Source organism: Dendroctonus ponderosae, unplaced genomic scaffold (assembly GCF_020466585.1).
Source record: "Dendroctonus ponderosae isolate FM_Combo_2020 unplaced genomic scaffold, Dpon_F_20191213v2 Dpon_F_20191213_1, whole genome shotgun sequence".
Taxonomy (NCBI): Eukaryota; Metazoa; Arthropoda; class Insecta; order Coleoptera; family Curculionidae; genus Dendroctonus; species Dendroctonus ponderosae.
This window is the reverse complement of record NW_026017110.1, coordinates 10,066,129-10,086,883: the sequence shown is the minus strand read 5'-3', so window position 1 is coordinate 10,086,883 and position 20,755 is coordinate 10,066,129. Positions and strand designations below refer to the sequence as shown.

Below are 20,755 nucleotides of genomic sequence, written 5' to 3'. Positions count from 1 at the left end.
ATTAGCTTTGGATAGCCAATTACCTGCTTTCTTTAACTAGTGTCAGCAGCTATCTGTAGCTCTCTGTACCAAAACGAAAAATTTGGTGACTTGCTGCAAACTGTTAAAAGTATTCATTTTTGCTGGTAAAGCATATGTATCATGCAAGGGGTTTGAAGAACAAAATAAAGTGGAACAACCTGTTTCCTGGGTAGTTTTCCTCTAAGTGGTATCGTACCGTTCCTCTTGACTCACCGTTAAAAAAGTTAACGTAAGTACCTCAGTAGAATCTTATTTTAATGGCAATCAAATACAAGTTTTAAACATTTACTATAAAATGTGGGTATCCAATCTCACTTGAGTGAAGCTTTCACTTCTTCCTCGCAGAGCTTATTCAGAGCTGCAATTTCCTGTAGTACTGGGCTACCATGTATTTATTTGTCCATTCATTGAATGGCTCTGTTCACGAATAATTATATTATTGTCTGTTGCTCAAATTCAGAGTTTCAACAAAAACCTGGAATTCATTTATTCTTGAAATACATTTAAAATAACGGGTTATCCAATTCGAGGTAAGTAAAACCTTGCTATTTTTTCAGCGATGAGGCTCATTTTTCGCTCGGTGGTTACGTGAGTAAATAAAACAGCCGTATATGAAGCTCTCAAAATCCTCAGGTGATCGCAGAAAGGCCTTTGCATCCTGAAAAAGTGACCGTATGATGTGCATTATGGACCGGTGGTGTTATTGGCCCATATTTGTTTGAAAACGATCAAGGAAGTGCCATAACAGTCAATCGTGGTTACGCCAACAATCCTCATACTCTAGAGGAACTGAAAGCCAATATGCGTAAAGTTATGACCGAGATATTACCGGTAATGTGCCGAAAAGTCGCTCAAAATTACCTCAAAAGAATTTAAGCCTGTAGGAGGTCCCGTGGAGGACATTTAAATTATATTGTTTTTCAGCTACACTGGCAAGGTTTAATCTTTATATTGAATTAAAATGTTCGTCTCCATCTGAATAGTTTGTGTGTTTTTTTTTACTTTACTTTCCCAATCATAAAATGGATAAGACTATATGACTCCCCTGTACTATCAATATACGTTCTATAATACCATAGACGTTAATATTGCAACCCATCTAGAAAGTTTGCACGCTATCGGAAGCTAAGCAGACCAGCCTCCGAAAACCCCTAATCGAAAAAGCTTTTATATCGTTACTGGATCCACTATATCACGAAACGCCCGCAGTATGCGTGTTCAAGAGATACATCCAAAACTTTTGGCAAATAGATCGTTTTGAAATTGTCGTTTTATGTAGTGTTGGCATAGTGAGCTAATGTTCCTGGGCTTACGTGAAATTTCTCAACCTTTACTGAAAATGAAAATTATCAGAGCAAATGTTTTATCAAAACGAACTTCTAAACATTACCCTAATCCAGCTTTATGCCCAACAGCAATGCGAATCCGCAAGAAACAGCCGAGCTTACAGAAATCCAACTCGACAACATAAAATGCTTAGTTTAATCAAAGGCTGACTTCACTGTGTACGCTGTCAGTTAGAGACCTAGTTATAAACTCATTTAAACTTTAATAATTGTTTAGCTAGTAGAGCATACCGTGACAACATTCCTCTTTTGTTGAAGTTGATGTTAGATATTATTACCACAACATCAAGGACAATTTGTAATGACGACTAAGCAAGTGTAGAGTTTAGCCTTGCGGTTTGCAGCTGTAGTCTCATTGAGTGAAGTTATTGTCAAACTGAGAGTAGCAAAATATTAGCGACATATTAACGAATTCTAATATTCTTAAAGCGGTTTGCGTTGGGTTGAAATCCTAGGATGACTATTTACAGTTTGTGAATTGGACTTTTACTGCTAAATTATTATGGAAGATAAATCGATTTTTTATTCTGAAGTATAAAGGAGAAATATTCTAAATTAGAATTTTATTTTTTTATTTTGGACATTTTTCGTGTATCCCAAATTTTGAGGAAAACTGAGAGCCGTGCGATCCTAGACAGTAGACATGCTTTCACTAATTTGTTTCAGGTGTCTTTTTCTATAATCCGAAATGGTTTAAAAACATTTGTGATGAAACTTTAGATATAAATTTAAATTTATAACTAGGGAATTACATATGTGGCGATAGTTTAGTGCCACAATGGAAGACATTTGTTAATGCATCAGGCACCAGCCTGTACGGACAAATTAAAAAACCATGAAAAATACCAGCCCACACTTAGAAAAACCAACGTTGTTTGTGACTTCGAGCAAGTATCACGCGTAAAAAAATACTGACCAGTTGAGTGTTGATGATGTTACGTATAGATTAAAATAATAGATATGATTGATATTAAGAGAACAAATTTTTGCACTAAACGGTTTCAAAATGTCACAAGGCTTCACGCAAACATTTTAGGGCAGCAGTTCTGATACTCAAATGCTCCATTGATGCACTGAACCATATTTGGACGTTTGAGTCTGTAGTTCTATAAGACCTTGTATTGCTGGTACTGTCTGCTGTGTGAAAATCCTAAATATATTCTGATCCGTTTATAATTTTCGTCAAAACAACTAAGACCTTTTCATTATACTTCCATGGGTCATATTGGATAATTTATGGTTAATTCTTTATGAGAAATGTAGCTCTGTCTTAAAACTATGGAGAAACTTAGACAAACCAAGATATACGGATATGAATTTTTTTTTCGAACAGAAACGCGCTTGTTGGAATGTGTTTTCTGCAAGATCATTGTAACCTATGTATCGGGGGGTCTCGTATATGAAAATGTATTGTCCTTCTTCAAAGTTGAACACTATTTTTTATTTCTGCTAAATATTCACATATACTAAATAAACCAATAATTCTCTGATTAGTGGCTGATTCATTTTAAATCGTGATTAATAGCACATTACAAATTCCATTTTCAACCCTTCATGTCTCGGCCTCTCTAAGAGGATCTCTCTCTTTCTCAAGAAAACTTTCTTCTATTTGGAGAGAAGGCCTGACTTAGATCGATGTTGTATATTGCTATATATTGCTAATATATACCTAAACAATAATTATTCTAAGCTTCAGAGTTAGCTCTGTTGTGTGATAACTGTTTGAGCACATAAAGAGTTATTGTTAATCAGTGACATGACTTTATTGTAAGTCAGTATATTTTTGTTTTAACTTATAAAAAGAGAACACTTATCGTTGTTTATTCTCACAGGCTGATAGTAATTTTGTTGATAAATTCTAACCTTTAGTTTAAAAAAAACCGTGGTGACCGAACCGAACCGTAGACTATGACTTATGACTCTTACAGACCGTAACTATCTTCTGACCAAACCTGCCTCTTATAACTTAATATCGTAGCGACTCAATTCTAGTAACGTAAAATATTCTTGACTAAATGCTAGTTTCTGCTGGTGCTTCTTTTATACTTAAATCCTGCTGATCATAGCAGAAACGATACTTCGTCTTATTTTAAAAGAATACTCGGCATAAAAGACCATATAATTTAGTGCAAACTTTGGTTTGCACATTTATTCCACCAGCGCGTTGACAACATTTGTTTTATTTTCCAATTTAATACATTTACATACATGTTCTGAGCAAATGATTAAAATCAATTTATATTATTTTTACGAAAATGCTAATAAATGATGTTAATACATTACATACACTTACCATACATTTTTAATACTATGCCAAATAAGCAAACATGAGTTCTTCTTTCTAGCTTCATAATTTTCCGTTAATTTGTTTGTAAGTTTGTTAAGATAATCATTCATGAGATATTTCTAAGTCTTAAACATTTCAACTACTGCAGCCGTAGGCTATAGGCTCTATAGAGGCTCATAGGGACTGTGACACGGAGTTAAATGTAAGCTCTTCTTGATACATGATAATGAACCTGAGCATACGCATTCTAATCATGGATTGGATCTAACTTCGGATATGCCTGTGGGATTCGCAGGAAGCGTTTACATGATAGACATAATATAACTGAACTTCGACAAGCTTCGAATATCGATGGGAGCGATCAATATACAAGTTTATTATTAGCATATTCATTTATCAATATGCTTTTGTTTATCTCCATAACCTGTTAACGGAAATAGAAATATCAACGAAAACTGGAAGAAAGCTGTGTTATTATCCTTAGCGTAAGTAATGTGTCGCTGTTCACTGACGAAACAAATTTTTTAAAAAAATATTTAACTCCAGGTTAATATGGTAAGCAGCCCTGTCTTTAAACATTTTATTTAGACAATACATTGCAAAAACATTTAAAAAAATTAATCAGTTCTGCTTTATTATAGCACTTCTGAATTGCCTTTCATCACATTCATTCTAAAGTCCCTGTATTTTCGATGACACATATTATATTAGTTTGAATTCAGCAAAAAATGTATTTGTGTAGTCATTTAAATATTTTAGGATGTTAATTTAAAACAATTTTAGTGATTCTTGTGGAACTTCGAACTTGGCTTTATGTCCTTTGCTTTTTTGTTAGAACCTATGGATGTTATATTTACACTTATTAATAATAGATAAGTCTAACTGTAAGGTTTTACGCCTTCAATCAATGATTTGGACAACAAAAGCACCAATCAGGAAATTTGTGGGTGCAAAAGAAATTTGTCATATTCTGTTTCGACTATTCCATTTTTCGTAATGCCTTAAATAAATAAATAGTACTTCAGGAAACTAGTTTGCCGAAAGTCCCAGGTTTGAACATATTCCCAATAGCAAATCTTACAGACAATTGCAAAGCATTCGAATGGCATTATAGTATTTCAATTACAGTATTACAATTGCACATCCTATTTATGTAATTCGATGGAAATAATCAAATCAATACGGCAAAACTGAACTCGTTTAACCTGAATATTCCTATTCATCAATTAAAATCGATTCGAGTCACATGCAGGCTATAATTTAAAATTTTGTTTCTATCATTTTATTTAACTTGAACTGATTTTGCCTTGTTAAAAGCTTTATGTATCCCGAGGGGTTTGTTCTAGTCCACGTACTTGACACGCAAACAGTTATCGGGTAATATTAGCTCTGCTCACATGGAAAAAGGGAATTTTCTCTGATATCCAATTTGAAGAAGTCGGTTCAAAGGAGAACGCAAACGACAGATATGTTTTACGATAACACAAAGGAAATTTCGCTTCGCGTAGTGTAATATTGGATATGAACCAATTTTATTCATTTTATTTAGAAATGATACGAACATTTTCAAGGCATGAAAATGTGCTGGCAAGTTTAGTTTTATCAACGAAATAGTTTCTTTAAGTTTAATCCAGTGTTTTCAGATCTGATTCCTTTATTGTTTTATGCTATTTACAATAAATTTTGTTGTGTTTTCAAGTCTTTTAATGGCTACATTTTTCACTCTTCAAAAAAAAACTATTCAGCAAGAAGAACCGCTAAAAGTTTATAAGATCCGCTCAAGAAAATGTCGGTTTTATGCACATGTGGTGTATAGAATAATAATATTATTCAAAAAAGTGTTTCCAAGAAAATGAGTCTATAAGAAGAAAATGGTTTAGCGACTAGTTGGCGTTATTTGCTTACACTTGTGAATTGCTTTCCCTCTAAAAATGTATTCCATACACTCGAGCTCATATAAATAGCTGAACTATCTTGCATATATTTTTGAAGCTGAACGTTATTACCGCGCTACGTAAAGAAAATTGTATGCATCTCTCATGCTCTACTTACTACTATAAAATGAGCTTTTCAAGGAATTTTGATGAGATGAAATTTTGATATATTAACTACAGCTACATCACCTTCTTAAATACTGTTTTATTATTGAGCTCTTTATTAACAGTTGACTGTTAGCTCTTAGATTTGTCTCATTTTGCAGCTTATTCTTTGTTTCGTTTCGTGATCACTTAGAGGCGCATACCTGGTGCATGTAACTCCTTTTGTTAGAATGTTTTTCTTTTGCGCGGGCAACAATGGACATATATCGCATACACAACGAGTACGTTTTTCATTTAACGGCTCTTGACGTCCAGAAATTAGAAGGTGGCATCGGAAAAAATGCAAATGTTTATGCATTTTCTGAGGTTTTGCAATAAAAAAATTGGAAACATTTGGGAAAAATGGAAAACAGCATTTCTATGAAACTCATTCGAACACGCAAAGAAGAAACCGTATTTAGATTATTCATTGGGCAAGATTTAATTAACAGCGACTCCTACAGCTACGTATTTCGTTAATTTGATCATACATTACGCAATAAATTGCGATACTTTCTAACTAAACGCTGATGACTTATTATTTTTATACCTTTTTATTTTCGGTCTATTACCATTTATTTTACATTTTACTTTTATTTCAAAAATTATTATTATTCCTGCTATTTACAAAATGTCAAAAATAATTTTTATTTCTCATGAAAGTAAAAATATATTCTACAAGCTTTTCGGATATTTCCGTCGCTTCATAGGATATAAAGGGATCAATGAAAGTAATCTATTAAAAAAATGTTTTACAACTTTTCCACCGGATGTACTTTAGAGTGTTGTAATTATTATTTAGTACCTATTTCGGTAATTTTGCAATGTTTCGTTTAGTGCCTGTGTTATGGGATGGTTGCTAAATATTTTATTAACATAAAAATTTACTTTTGTTGCTTTAAAATATTTTTCAAGTATAATCCAATTTTGTTTTGAGAAACTATGTCATGATGTAGTTTATAGAGAATTGAATAACATAAATATGAACCGTTGTTAAGCAAAGGTGAACATACAACTATTATTTGAACAAAAAATTTCTAGCGGATGTGTATACCAAAATTTTACCATTTTAAAGCAGTTACATTCCAAATTTGCTTTTTATTATTGGCCAGGCTAGAAACATCAGTAAATCTACGACTACTGACGACATTTTAAAAGCACGGCAGATCTAAAATTAATCGGTCCATTCGATCCAATTAATTATTAATAGTTATGTTCCCGGAATGGCTTCCTAAAACGATTTTCGACCACAACCGGATGTAACGAGTTAAAAATGCGTAATGTTTAACACACATCTTCTAATTTTGCCTTATCATTTTTTAACAATTTGCACAATCGGGAAGAAGAAAACGTTTGAAGTTAAGTTTTCGTGTGAGTGATCGAGAAGTCGAAAAGTTTAAATTACCAAATAACTTTGATGGATTTTAACACGAACAACAGCTTGGAGTTGCCTACTTAATGTTGATCGTTCACATGATTTTACACGGGATTGCATGGAATTGTACGATGGTTTAGATAACTGTCGCCTTAAGAAAAGTCGCCTGTTTTCTTCGTTGCACTAGTAACATGAATGAAATATTAATCCTTTTCGTACTATACGTAAGACACTTTAATTGGACTTGGAACACATAAATCCCGGAACCATTCACTCTTGCTCGCTTTTCTGAAAAAATCTTGAGAACCATTTTTTTTTCCTTTATGAAATAGCATAGCTTGTGTTTGAAATTAAATATTATAGGTTGAGTGGCCCTTAGGCCTGGAAGAGAAAGTGTGAATATGCTGGAGGACAAATAAAGGAGACGTAAGCTATGCAGGATATATTAAGGTCAAACGCAAATATTGACCTTGTTTACGAAACTTGCGTCACATTTCGACAAGTTGAATGATTACCTACATTTTTGTTCTCTCTATATACAGGGTGGCCATTTTCTGAATCTTTGTATGGGTAACTTCTACATTTTTAAAGTTAGAGAACCCGTTAATTGGGCAGAATTCGAATGCCTATTTATTACTGTTTTCAAAATTTAGGTACCCGACTTGGTTCTTGAAATATCATGAAAATACAAGAAATCAACACTTTTTCAATTATCACATATTATGTAAACTACTTAACCTAGAAAAAAAGTTAAAACTGCCCTTAGTACAACTTTTTGAGTTGAATCCAATAAACTAGCACTTGTTATCAAAGTCAACTTGATTTACGAGATAAAGAAATAAACTTATGCTTTTTTAAATGGTAATCATAGTTGGCTGTGGGCCTATTAAAATCCTTATTTTTTTTCTGAATTTAAGGATATAATTGTTTGCATGTTTTTCTTCTTTTGTTGCCGTAAAACTTCAAAAGAAGATAAAAATGTGTAGTAGGCTATGGAAACAAGAACTATATTATCACACAAAGCACGAAACAAAAATGAAATAATGAATCGTTTAAATTAAATGTTCAAATTAACTTCCGTTTACGTCCAGGCATTTTTTGGCATCTGGATATTCAACTAGTGAGTTGTGTGAAGGTGCACTACTATGTTGAAAATATGCTAATTTTCGATACGATACTAACGGAAAACTATTCAACATGTCTTCAAGTTCATTTGGTAAAAAGTGTTAATTAATTATAAAAGAATGGACCAATAAATTTATCACTAATAATGCCTCACCAGATATTCACAAAAAAAAACACGTTGATCTCGCCTATTTTCAATTAGGTGATGATTTTCATTAGCCCAGTAAACATGATTGTGTCTGTTAATTATTTCATTTTGTTTTGTGCTTTGTGTAATAATGTTAGAATAAGACTATAATCAAAATGCTTTTAATATTATCAATATAAGTTCAGCCATATATATTATGGACCACAGTGTACCACAACGCCATATTGCTTAGGCAGCATAATTTTTGTTCATCGCGAGAGCAACCTTTTTAGTTAGTCGTCGGCAAATGGCTGTTGATGCAGCATTGTTCTCGTGTTCGGAAATCTACTTTTGTACTGTGTTGTTGTTTATCATTTATCAATATACTTTTATTCATACATTAAGAGTGTGTCCACTTTATTTCACCAACAGATAATATAGTTCTTGTCTCCATAGTCTATTACACATTTTTATCTTCTTTTGAAGTTTTACGACAACAAAAGGAGAAAACCATACAAACAGTTATATAGTTAAATTCAGAAAAAAATAAAGATTTTAAAAGGCCCACAGCCAGCTATGATTAACATTTAAAAAAACAAAAGTTTATTTTCTATTTCGTAAATCAAGGTGACTATGACAACGAGTCCCAGTTTATTGAATTCAACGCAAAAAGTTCTACCAAAGACAATTTTAACTTTTTTTCGAAGTTAAGCAGTTTACAAATTTTATGATAATTAAAAAAGTGTTGATTTCTTGTCTTTTCAGGATATTTCAGGAACCAAATCGGGTACCTAAATTTTGAAAACGGTAATGAATAGGCATTCGAATTCTGCCCAATTTTGCCCATTTAACGGATTCTCTATCTTTAAAAATGTAGAAGTTATCCATACAAAGATTCAGAAAATGGCCACCCTGTATATGGAAACGACCAGGCAATATCTAGATTCAGTTCAGGAACTGGCCAAGAAACAGGAACGATTCTATATTAAAGGGTTTGCATATGTTATGGGGCAGTACTACACATATTTGTCGGCATATTTTTAATAATCCCTTCTAAATCTTGGCCTAAAAATACCTAGTTCCACTAGCCCATTTTAATTACCAGAGAAAGGTTAGAAAAAACGTTTCATTATTGTAAGATTACTCACTTAGAAATATGTCCAATTGCTACCCAGTGCCTAGGAAAAATGGCCAATTCATTCCTACTACAAAACTACTTTGGATTTTCACTACGAATGATGTGAACTATTTTTTTAAATAAAGTAAATCATTATTTATCATCACTATTTCACCATCATCATCATTGCGAATTTTTAGTAAAAAAATTTAAAAATGAACATGTTACTTTTGGAACCATATTTTAATACCTAATTTCAAAGTGAAACTGCAACGTTGTAATCTGTTCCAGAAAAAATACCGTTTAGCACACCTGTAGTTGCAACTGTTATGCAATCACGGTGCACGCACATACATAGTTGCAAGCATCGATTCTCAACTGATCCTGAAACTTTATCAATGTTTGCTGATAAATCAAAGTCAGTAAGGCAATTAACAAATTCCTATTTCTCCGGATAACAGATAGATTGCAATTAGGGACATCAGTGTCTGCACAATGTTGCAAATTACGCTTTGTAAAAGAAACTTAATTGTTTTCACAGTTCAGTCAATGTTACAAAGAGTGTCATGTGTTTTTATTTGATTGGAAATACTTGATTTTTCTAACTCAACTTGTTAGACAAAGTAATGGGCCATGTATAGTGCACAAGTATTATTTATGCAATTGTAGGACCCAAATATGCACGTATAACTGTGTAGATATGTTTTCATCAGCCACGAGTCGTTATTTGTGTAGTTGTTAGACGTATTGTGCTTCTTAATTACAAAACATTCAACATTAGTTGTTGCGCCTACTCACCCTTTTTTAAATGCAAAAATGCTGTTTGGGGGTGGAGATACGCTTTAAATAGTGGACTGTATGTAGGGTAATATAAACACTGTGGTTTGCTTGAAATGTGTTGATAATGTTATATTGCAAGGTTTTGTACACTGCTCCAATATGGAGGCAAAGAACGCAGAATATGAAACATCAATGAATATCAAGTGAAGAAAAAGCAATGGCGGTTATTCCCACCTTTCCGGTAAAAAAAAAAAAAGGTTCCTTCCCCCTCTTCGCCAGCATTGAATCGGCAAGTGAGAAAAGACGAAGAAGAGCAAGGCTGGTTGCATAAATAATACGAATACAAATGTGGCGCTAACATTAGTTTTATTACATACAAAACATTCAACATTTATTAAATACCGACAATCCCTAGTAGAGTACGTTGAAATTTGATTCGAAGTGCAGAATGTCAAGTGTAAAGGCTAGAACGTACATATTTTTGTTTGAAGAATTACATGCAACTCAAAAATCTATAACTCCCGCCGATATGTTCACTTGTTACAATGCAAAATAACTCAACAACAAAAATGTACTTATCGAAATTCCCCAGCGAATTGTTCATTCATGGAAAGTTTTATTTTTAATTTAACAGGTTATTTTATTCTTGCAGAACTCAAAAATAACTATGATTAATCATAAATGTAAGGAATTCTTTAGAATCTGCTAAAGAACCGAGCAACAGAAAATAGGACATAGGACAACCAAATGTTATTTTCTGAAATAGTCAATTTCAATTTTTGTAAAGGCCGCGGTGCGCCCATAACCAATTTAAATTAATTTTTTATACTCTGTACTACAGCTTACCTTATCTATAGGCGACAAGCCACTTTGAGCATGTTTAGTTAAATTTGAATAAACAGGCATGTTCTAAAAACTGCAAAAATATACTCCGACATGACCCTTTTTACAATAATTCAAGTGATCAGCCGCATAACTCTTAAATTTTTATGCAAATGTTATTCTATGTATATATTATTTTCTCGCCGTGCAAGAAAGACCTTTCAAAGCTTATACTCGCGCCTAACTTTGAATCTGGATGAAATGATTTTCCCAATTGCAATGGTTTACGTATGAGTGGAAGATAACTATTCTAAAGTTATATTTAAAACTTGGAAATGGACTTGGTTTAATACTTGGAAATTATTCTTATCTTGGCCTAATCCAGCAACTGAAAATGTCAACCACAATGAATCTCAAACTCAATTGCTCAAAAGTTTCGAAATTAATTGTTTAAATATTTCGTTTCTTCTTCGTCTCCAGACCAATTGGCTGCTTTATGAAAAATGCATTTCTATTTATAAATTGTAAGATTTTACAAATGAATTTAGTTCAAAAGAACGCCCACATGTACATTTCTATAAGGATAGATCGACTAATTTTTCGATATCGATAAATAATACCGGGCAGTATAAAATAAATGAATCACCAGATGTTTCTTATTATCCCGGAAATAGTTCGATAGAATGTGTCATAAATTGAAATATGACCACATCTCGGGCAAGTGGTTATGAAAAATTGAACGCTTCAGTAAAAATAGAATCATCAATATATCCATTCTTCATGGGTAATTAATATTTATAATTTTTGCTATCAGAACATGGCAATTAAGTTGTTTAATGTTTAACATGTAAGCAATAAGAAGTTTGGCATATTAAATTACTTTAAATATTTTGAACATGGTTCTTTTACATTTAATAGTACATTATTTTAGACAATTGTTTTTGTACCACTTGTGAGTTTCAGGAATTCACAAAGCTATGTAAGTGCTCGTGTCTAAACATAAAACATGATGCCATAGACATTCTTAGTTCTAAACTTTCTTTACCGCGTTGGCAATTAACATTGTCTTTTGTTTTGTCCAGTTATAGTTCATATAATTCAACATATGTAAGATTATATTCCATAGATAAACTGTGCATGTATTTCGAAAATCTGCTAGCATGTTTTAATCTAGTTTTCAATAGCGAAATTGCGTTTATTCAATTTCAGATAAGTAACTGGTCGGTAACTGGTGAAATCAGGCATAAATATATGGAATGATCAATATCAGGTTTAATAGAAAGACTACTTCAGGTTAAACGATATTAGTTTTAATAAGGGATAAAGCATCAATACAATAAAATAGACTTTCATTCACAAAGTCGAAGTAAATCAAAAATTTTCAAAAGCAGTGTTTTTCTTTAAAATTATTACCTATAAGGCATGTTATCGATGCTATTCAAATGCAAAACATTCTGCAATGGGTCTTTTCAAAATAGTAGGAAAAGGTGAAATCTACTTAGTGAAACACTTATCAGGTCCGACTTTTTTAATGATTGCTTCCTCAAAAAATTACAAATCTTAGAACGAGTTCGTTTTTTTTCAAAATGGAACCCCACATCTCATCCATCAGTAAACTACTTTTTTCTTTTTTACCTTTTTTACCCCTCTGAAAATTTATATTGCATATAAGATTTTATCCTTTTTTGCAGCACTTATAAGAACGTTCATAGCTTTATCTGTCATTTATTTTGGAACAATTTGTTTAAATCATTTGAGATGTTGAGAGCAGAGTCCCTTGAGCATGACCTCAAACGTATTTGAACCAGAACGTAACGTAATTCGTAATTATTGTAACTGTACATTTCGAGTTACGACTACCTGCTCTTATTCCTGTGACTCCATGTAAAAGAATCACGTGTTTTTTTTCGGCAAGCTACTCTGAATTTCAGTTTTAATGCAACTGAATAATAAAACTTAATATTTGAAACCACCCTCAATTTATGTATCAAGGGCTAAACAGTTGTGATATTAAAGTTAACTATCTCGAAATTACAATTCCTTGTATTCAAGGTATTATTATACACGTTTATTTTTCGCTTAAACTTGCAACATTTGCTTTGGTCTCCTACATCATCAGGGCCGCAAAAAAAAATAAAGTAACAAAGTAACAGACAAAACCAAGCAAAAGAAAACAAAACTTACTCATCAAATCACAAGCAAACATCTCCAAAAGCACCGAATAAAACATGTCAAACGAAAATGCTCCAAAAACTAGTTACAACTGTCTAAAATAGTTAAAATTTTATATGACAAACTTTCAAGAAAACAGACTAAGGTTAACATTAAAAGAAAAACAATAAAAATAAAAGAACTTTATTGGTCGGCGCTATCAGTGACTAGTCTGATAAAGCTGGTCCAAAAACAGAAGAGACAGAAACGTTTCACATCTGGCTGACAAAGAGTGAATTCTCTCATTTTTTCATCTGTTCGAAATACTGAACAAATTTTCAGATGCTTAAAATAAGTTAGTTACTTTGTTTTTTTAGCGGTCCTGATGATGACGTAATTGTCAAAAGCGCTTGGCCTTAATTAATAATTACATACACACTTCATTACAAAAAACTTCTTTCATTGAATTTCATCTAGTGTGAACACACCAACTTCTTCTTATTTATGTTTATTCCTATCAATTGATGGAAAACACGAAATTATCAACAAACTTTAGTCACGAATTCAACTAAAAACAATTTGAGTTAAGAAAACAATAACACATAATGTGGCCATCGGCAAATAAATCCTGAAACAAGTATTTTTATACTTTTCATATTAAACGAACTGACCAATAGTATATTTCGGTACATGAGACGAAAGTAGAGGTTCCGCCACTACTTGAAGGTGCATGCCCGAGGCGAAGCCGAGGGAGTCATGCCCGCAGTGGCGGGCCTTCGACTTTCGTCTCGCGTACCGTATACTAAATTACAAGTATTGCAAAATGTTGTGAAAACAGTCAACTCACAGTCAGTGATAAAGTTAAGCTGTCAGCGTGCGTGGCGAAAGTCATTACTTTCCAGACGAGACGAAGAAAATTTGTAATTAATAAATCTGATACTTTTATCATCGAAAACAGTGGCGAGAGTACGTACTTTCAACCAGGGTTTAAGAAAAACACTTTTTTGTGTGCCTATCGAGGGCGCGGAATATGAAGTTAATTTTACGGTCACTCGATCTAACACCTTTATATTTCATTTTAGCCATTTAAACTGGAGGCTCTCTGAGTTGAAAATTGTTGACGGATATAGCAAAAAATAAGGAAACATTAAATAATATGTCTTCTATTGTCAAGCCTCCTTCGCGCTTTATAAATGATCGGTCTTTCTTCAAATACAACAGTTAACAACTAAATTCTTAATTATAAAATAACAACATCACATTTTAAATGGTGGTTTTAATTTTTAACAGTAAACTGCAGGTCAATAGAACTTTAGTTTTTATGATTTAGTTCAGTCAGTCAATTTCAGTTTCTTTCTTAACTAATGATGAACGCTAGTTTCCTTTTGAGAATCTCAGAAAATTTTCAGTCTCCAAACTCAAATAAAAATATGGACGCAATCTGAACCTTCTTTGATAAAAATGCAATGGATAAATTATGTTTACAACATGCATTCAAGTTCGGACCGATGCAGGGCAAGCATTTCCTAATTTATAAGGAACTTTAAAAATGCAAGCTCGAATAGGTGTGTAGCCATTCAAAAGGTCTAACTTTCTTAGCCAAATTTCGCAAACAACTGTTTTCGAAATATTTCGTTTTAGAATAATTGACGCGTGGGGTTTTAAAAAAATAATTATTTTGTAATCTAATCTTTGCAATTTTTTAAGTTCAAATTTAATTGTGTTGACTACCAATTTAGTAGTAATCATTACTATTGTAAGAGTTTGGAAAAGTAATAAACTTATAACAACATAATAATTGCTTAATTTAGCTTTTAGCGTTAGATAAACTATCAGACAGATGAGGCTGAAGAGTTTTTGAATTTATGAATTTTTAATCAATACAGTACGACATGTATATACGAGTATTTTCCAGCGCTTATCTGAAAAAGTGTATGATTTAATTTGTTGATGTAAGATGATCTCAAATTGAGCTATTCTCACCCAAAATGCAGTGGATAGATTAATTTGTACAGCAACAGTGAACTTTCAGATTCATGATACTTAAGATTATATAAATTGCTTGAATTGGAGGTATAGATTTTTTTTCCAAAAAAACATTACCTAAAGTCCGAAGTTTAAGTCTAGCATCAAATTGGAAATTAACTAAAATTCTCCTAAAAGCTCGAACTATATTTATTGCCCACAAACTTGACTGGACTTAAACTGGGCATTAGGACTGTTGTGAAATTCGATAGTTGCATACCGTTTTGTTAAAAATTACTTGCATTTTTTATTACAATGTGGATTAAGCTGACTTAAATCGATATCTATAAGGTCGTCAACATTAGCATAGATAAACAGTGAGGGCAGACGATATTTTTGAAATCTTCAATAATAGGTAAAACGGCGAAATCAATTTGGTTAATAACGCAGTGATAAAAACGGATTCAACCTATTGGACCAATAACTTTCATGATTGATATCAAGATATTAATCGAGTTACACGTGTGTACTGAAATAAGACAAATTTAAGAAATTCATAAGTTTTTGCTCTACTTAGTCAAAACGAAAAAAATAATAATTGCCAAGATCAAAACTAGCCAACCAATTTAAAGGGATTAACTTCAATTTCGGTATTATTATGCAAATTTGTCATTTGATCTCTATGGGATTGTTTCCAAATTGCTGGGTGAAACACCCTAACTTTTCAATGTTATCGAAAAATTTTCAATTTCACCAAAGGGCTTTTTTTACTATCTAAGAGCTTTTTATCCTATCTACGAACTGTGCTTTCGGGCTGAGATAAAGCGATACCCAGTGCTTTTAACGTTCTTTTCAATATCGTTGGAGCGAGAATATTTTCATCATTTTGTCTACACCTATTCGTGATACAACCTTTTGCTAGAAAATCTTTCCACTCTCGTTAAATACGAGGAACACCGTTCGGCTCTTATCAGCACTACGAGACATCATTGTAAAAGGAATTGATTTTACCACTATACCTTCATGAAGTTTTTGACATCTACTCAACAGTCGTTAACGCTACATAGTGGTTGGTTGATATAGAACTGCTGTTATCCCCACATAACAAAGATGATATAATATACCCTTTATATACGTTGCTATAATTATAATTATCTGAATTTTCTGCTAATACAGGTTAAATTTCAGTATAGTCCAGCTTATTAATTCACACTCGAAACGAAAATTACTTGTTTGCTTTACTCATAGATACCCTTGCCGACTTATTTTTTATTTGAATTTAAACGATTTTTTAATCTCAACAATTTCAATTAATTTATGTCAATTTTTGTTAGTAATTTCATATTAACCTTAGGTTCGTTAACTTAGATTCAATTAAGAATGAAGCAAAATTGTTATCAACGCTCTGGGAATCTTTTTTTTTGTGCCAAAATTACTGTGCCTATTAGAAGTTCAAAATAGTGTTGGTCTGAATCTTATTTAACACGTTTTGCCCGAACATACATAAGAGATTTAAGAATTTAAGAATTTAATATTCAATCAATACAATCATTTGACAAACCTTTGGTCCCAACGATAAAAAAATTATATGAAATTCTCCACATTGAAATTAAGATAAGAAGAAAATCCAATAAATTATTCGAGAAAATTAAATTTAAATTTTATCAAGAGAAGCATATATTATTAACAAAGGAAATAAGTGAAATGCACTTTTAGTCAGCATCTGTCGAATGACTAATCTATAGGTGATTGGTCAAGAATGATAATTATGTCCCGTACCATAGAATTTAAGTTGAAACAGAACTTGCTGAATGCCGGCGCTAAGGAACTTAAGTATCCTACGCAATTTGCTTCATGTTAATTCGCTGCCGGTTATTTATTTAAAAAAAACAACTTTCAATAAATTGATTGTTTTAATTAACTTTAAGTCGCTTCGACAATTGCAGTACAAATAGCAACATAATTAATAAACTTATTTTTATACGATCTGAATAGAACAAATTTTAAAGAAATAAAATTTTAATTTATTTTTGTTGTTTCATACCTGACCCTATTACACTTTCCTTTAAGCAATATGGCAATTTTCGTTTGATATCATTTGTATGTATATATGTATTTCAAACAGTGTTATATCGAAAAATATATATTTTTTGGGTTGTAATAAGTGCTAAAACTAAAGCAAAAGTATTTACACGGCCGCAACCGAATGGTAAAAGCTACACCATCATAATAGAATCGTTCAATGTTTACACATTTGGACATTTGAAATGGTATTGTTTATAAATGTCTCGTCGAACAATGTACATTTAATTTGTATTATATGTATTTGTATATTGTATCTTGCATATTTAAAATTTTGCAGGTCAGTTATTTTCAATTCCAATTTTTGGTCGGTATTATTTTATTATTCTATTATCTATTTACGCAGATACAAATGTAATTTAATATAAGTATGTATAGAGATAAACGGTCAAATCGCACCGATATTTAAAATAGGTATGGCGCGTTTTTCGATTAAACTTCATGAGTTAAGAAAGGTCGAGCATGACAAATTTAGTTTCTGATGGAATTTTTACCTGGAAATATACGACACCTAAGAAACTAAAGTCAGTTTTTCAATTCAATTTTGATCCTGCACTCTTTTGGAGACCCTATTCCCAAAACGCTTTCTTTTCCAGGCTGAAAACTTTTAGCAAGCAACAGTTTTATTTCATATTTTTGCCTGAAGCCACCACAAACTTTGCAGTGTACACAAGTTACTGTCAAGCCGGATAGGTTTTTGCCAAAGCTCCCAGCAATAAACAGTTTCAGAGTGGTAATTTGTTCCTTGAAAATTTTCAAATAAAATGTTTTTTGGCCGTCAAACATAGTTATCAATAAAAATCAATCAAGTATACCAATCTAGAAATATAATCTTGCTCTGCTTTGAAGTGAGATGTTACAAAGTCGGATAAAAGATTAAATTTAATTTTAAACTATTATGCTCTTGCGACAACTAATGGAGCATGGGATTTATTATATAATTTTTTAACTTAAAATCATTGAATTTTTTATTGAACTTAATTTCTACATTTCTACAAAGTCCATTTTAAGTGCTTATATTGAAAGTCTCAAGGTTTTCGATCTAATATCCAACATATATTTTTTTAATTATTTTGGTTAATGAGCATAGGTACCAAGAACATAATGGTCATATGGAGTGTATGTGTTTTGTGGTATATTTTAAGTATTGTTAATAACGACATATGGTTTATAAATGCTACTATTAAAACAATTTGATGTTTTTTTAAATTGAAATCTTACGGACCAGTTGAAATTATAATAGTGTTAATATTGTGTACATTATATCTAATGTCTAGTAATCTGGTACATCAGGACGTTCTGGGTGACTTGAATACTCTAGAGATTCTAATTTAGTCTCAGGATTCTTAACCTACCAGAGACCAACCCATAACAGTAAAATATAATGAATTGGCCCAAAAAATCTTGTTTAATTATTTGATGTATATACTGAAAAAAGCTATTTAGTTCCCAGTAAACACTTTAAGAACGTAAATACTAAATGTAAATAAACATGGCAGACGAAGTTGCGAATTGGCGAAGACGGACAGTGCTTTCCTTAATTGGTCGATAAAACTTTAATTTTATAATGAAGTATATATTTCACTCAGGATATATAATAATTTTGGTCTTCCGACAAATTAAGCAGTTTTCCATCAAGTAACATTTTAATTTAAAATCTACTGCAAAGTACATGAGCAATAAAAAGTATTGTAACCAGCAGCTCACTGTTAACTCAAGCTCAAGACAAAAACTTTGAAGATCCTGCATTCCTTAAAGCTCAACTTTATTAAGGCAAAAGTGACTTTATTTTATTAAATTAATAATCAGAATTGAAAGGAGTACACTTATTGTCGAATAAGTAAATATGCATATAGCAAATAAAGTTAACGTTTCCAATTGAGAATATTAATTCTGAAAGAAGTTTTGACCAAAAAACATACATTTAACTTCGACAACACAAACAAGCTTAGTTCATTCTTGACAACTCGACTGGCGCCGTAACCAGTTCCATTTTAAAAATAAATCGAAGATTTCTCAAAATTGTATTTGGTTTTTAATGGAAGCATATCAGTTTACTTTGCATGTATTGTGCACTCTGCTTTATCCACCATTTTAACTAAATCCAAATTTGCATATCCGAAATGTTCTGCATTTATTATCTATAATAAGTGGTTGAGATTTGCCGGTCAATGCAAGATATTTTTTCTTAGATCAGGAAAATTAAATACTCTCAAAACTGAAACAATACAAACTTTGGAAATGTGATTTCTTATATCTGTTTACTTTGGATAAAGTAAATCCCAGAAGTTCAATACTCTTTTTGGTTTCAGAACGAGACTGTGCACCAAGCCGTAAAATCGTTAATCCAGAGGGAGCAAGAAACGGAACCGGAAAAATACGAATGTTTGTAAGTAAAACATAAGTTGAGACATATATTTATAAGACACTTGGGCATTCGAATTTTTTTACTGTTTGAATTTAAAAATTAGAGTATTAATTTGCCACGTTTGATAGAACTTGCTTACCGTTATTGCATTTTAAGTGGAAGCTTCACTTAAAAACTGAAGACACATTTACATTTGTAAAAATTATATGTCTAGTAGTTGATGCAAAAATATTCATTCCTATCTAATGCACGCTGATACAGCAATATGCTGGATCAAAAAAATTAAAAATCCTGCTTTGACATGTTACCAGGCAACCAAACTTCTTAGAAAAATGAAGCTAAGAATTTAATCAGAAGAAGCAGCAATATACTAATGAAAATTAGAAAACTTGACATTTACTTGGAAATATTTACGTTTTTTGAATAACACGAACTTTAAAATTAAATTTGTATTCAAATTGTTTTAAAATCCCAATTTTTTTACACATCGTACGTCTAAACGAGGAGGTATGGAATAAGAAATTAAGCCATATTACATTGAGCATTGCATAAGATATCAAAAAAAATATTACCATAAGTATATAAACATATAATATTCTTGTTTCTCTAATCTCTTGATCTTACATTTAACAGCTTTTTACATGCTGCAGTTACTATTGCACAGACTCGTTATTTTTTTACAGAGTCTATGTTAAACAGGCCCCTGCAGAAAAAAAAACATCTTTTAACTTTTACCAATTGCTTTTTTCCATTTCCATTTATCCCAGATAGATAACTTGGTATATTCGACAGGTTTCAAGTAAGTTTAAAGTAAAGCGTTTTTAGTAAATTAACATAAATTCAATAATTTAATTCGTAATTCGAAGTGTCACGGTCTTTTATTAGTTCAGTTTCACAAATCTGAATGAAGCAACACTGATACAGATTTGTGGTGATTTGTACTCTCTGTATTCGTTTGGAAAGTGCAATGCAATAGTAGTAATCAGACTATGAAGGCTTTCACGGCCGTGAGATGACATTTAGGAATGTTTTCCGGGCTTTGAAGCCGTGGTCCATCGGAATTTTTTCCTGACGTTTCGTCCACAACTGCGGTGCACATTTTCAAAGGCGA

At 32.0% G+C, this 20,755-nt stretch overlaps 1 protein-coding gene across 1 annotated transcript in view; it reads left to right on the top strand.

The window, feature by feature from the left end:
- LOC109539124 (head-specific guanylate cyclase) overlaps positions 1–20,755 on the top strand; it is a 156,332-nt gene that overhangs the window by 56,858 nt on the left and 78,719 nt on the right. The window contains exon 2 of the mRNA XM_048660853.1: positions 19,589–19,665. Within this exon, the coding sequence (XP_048516810.1) occupies positions 19,589–19,665 (77 nt within the window). The remainder of the gene's footprint in view (positions 1–19,588; positions 19,666–20,755) is intronic.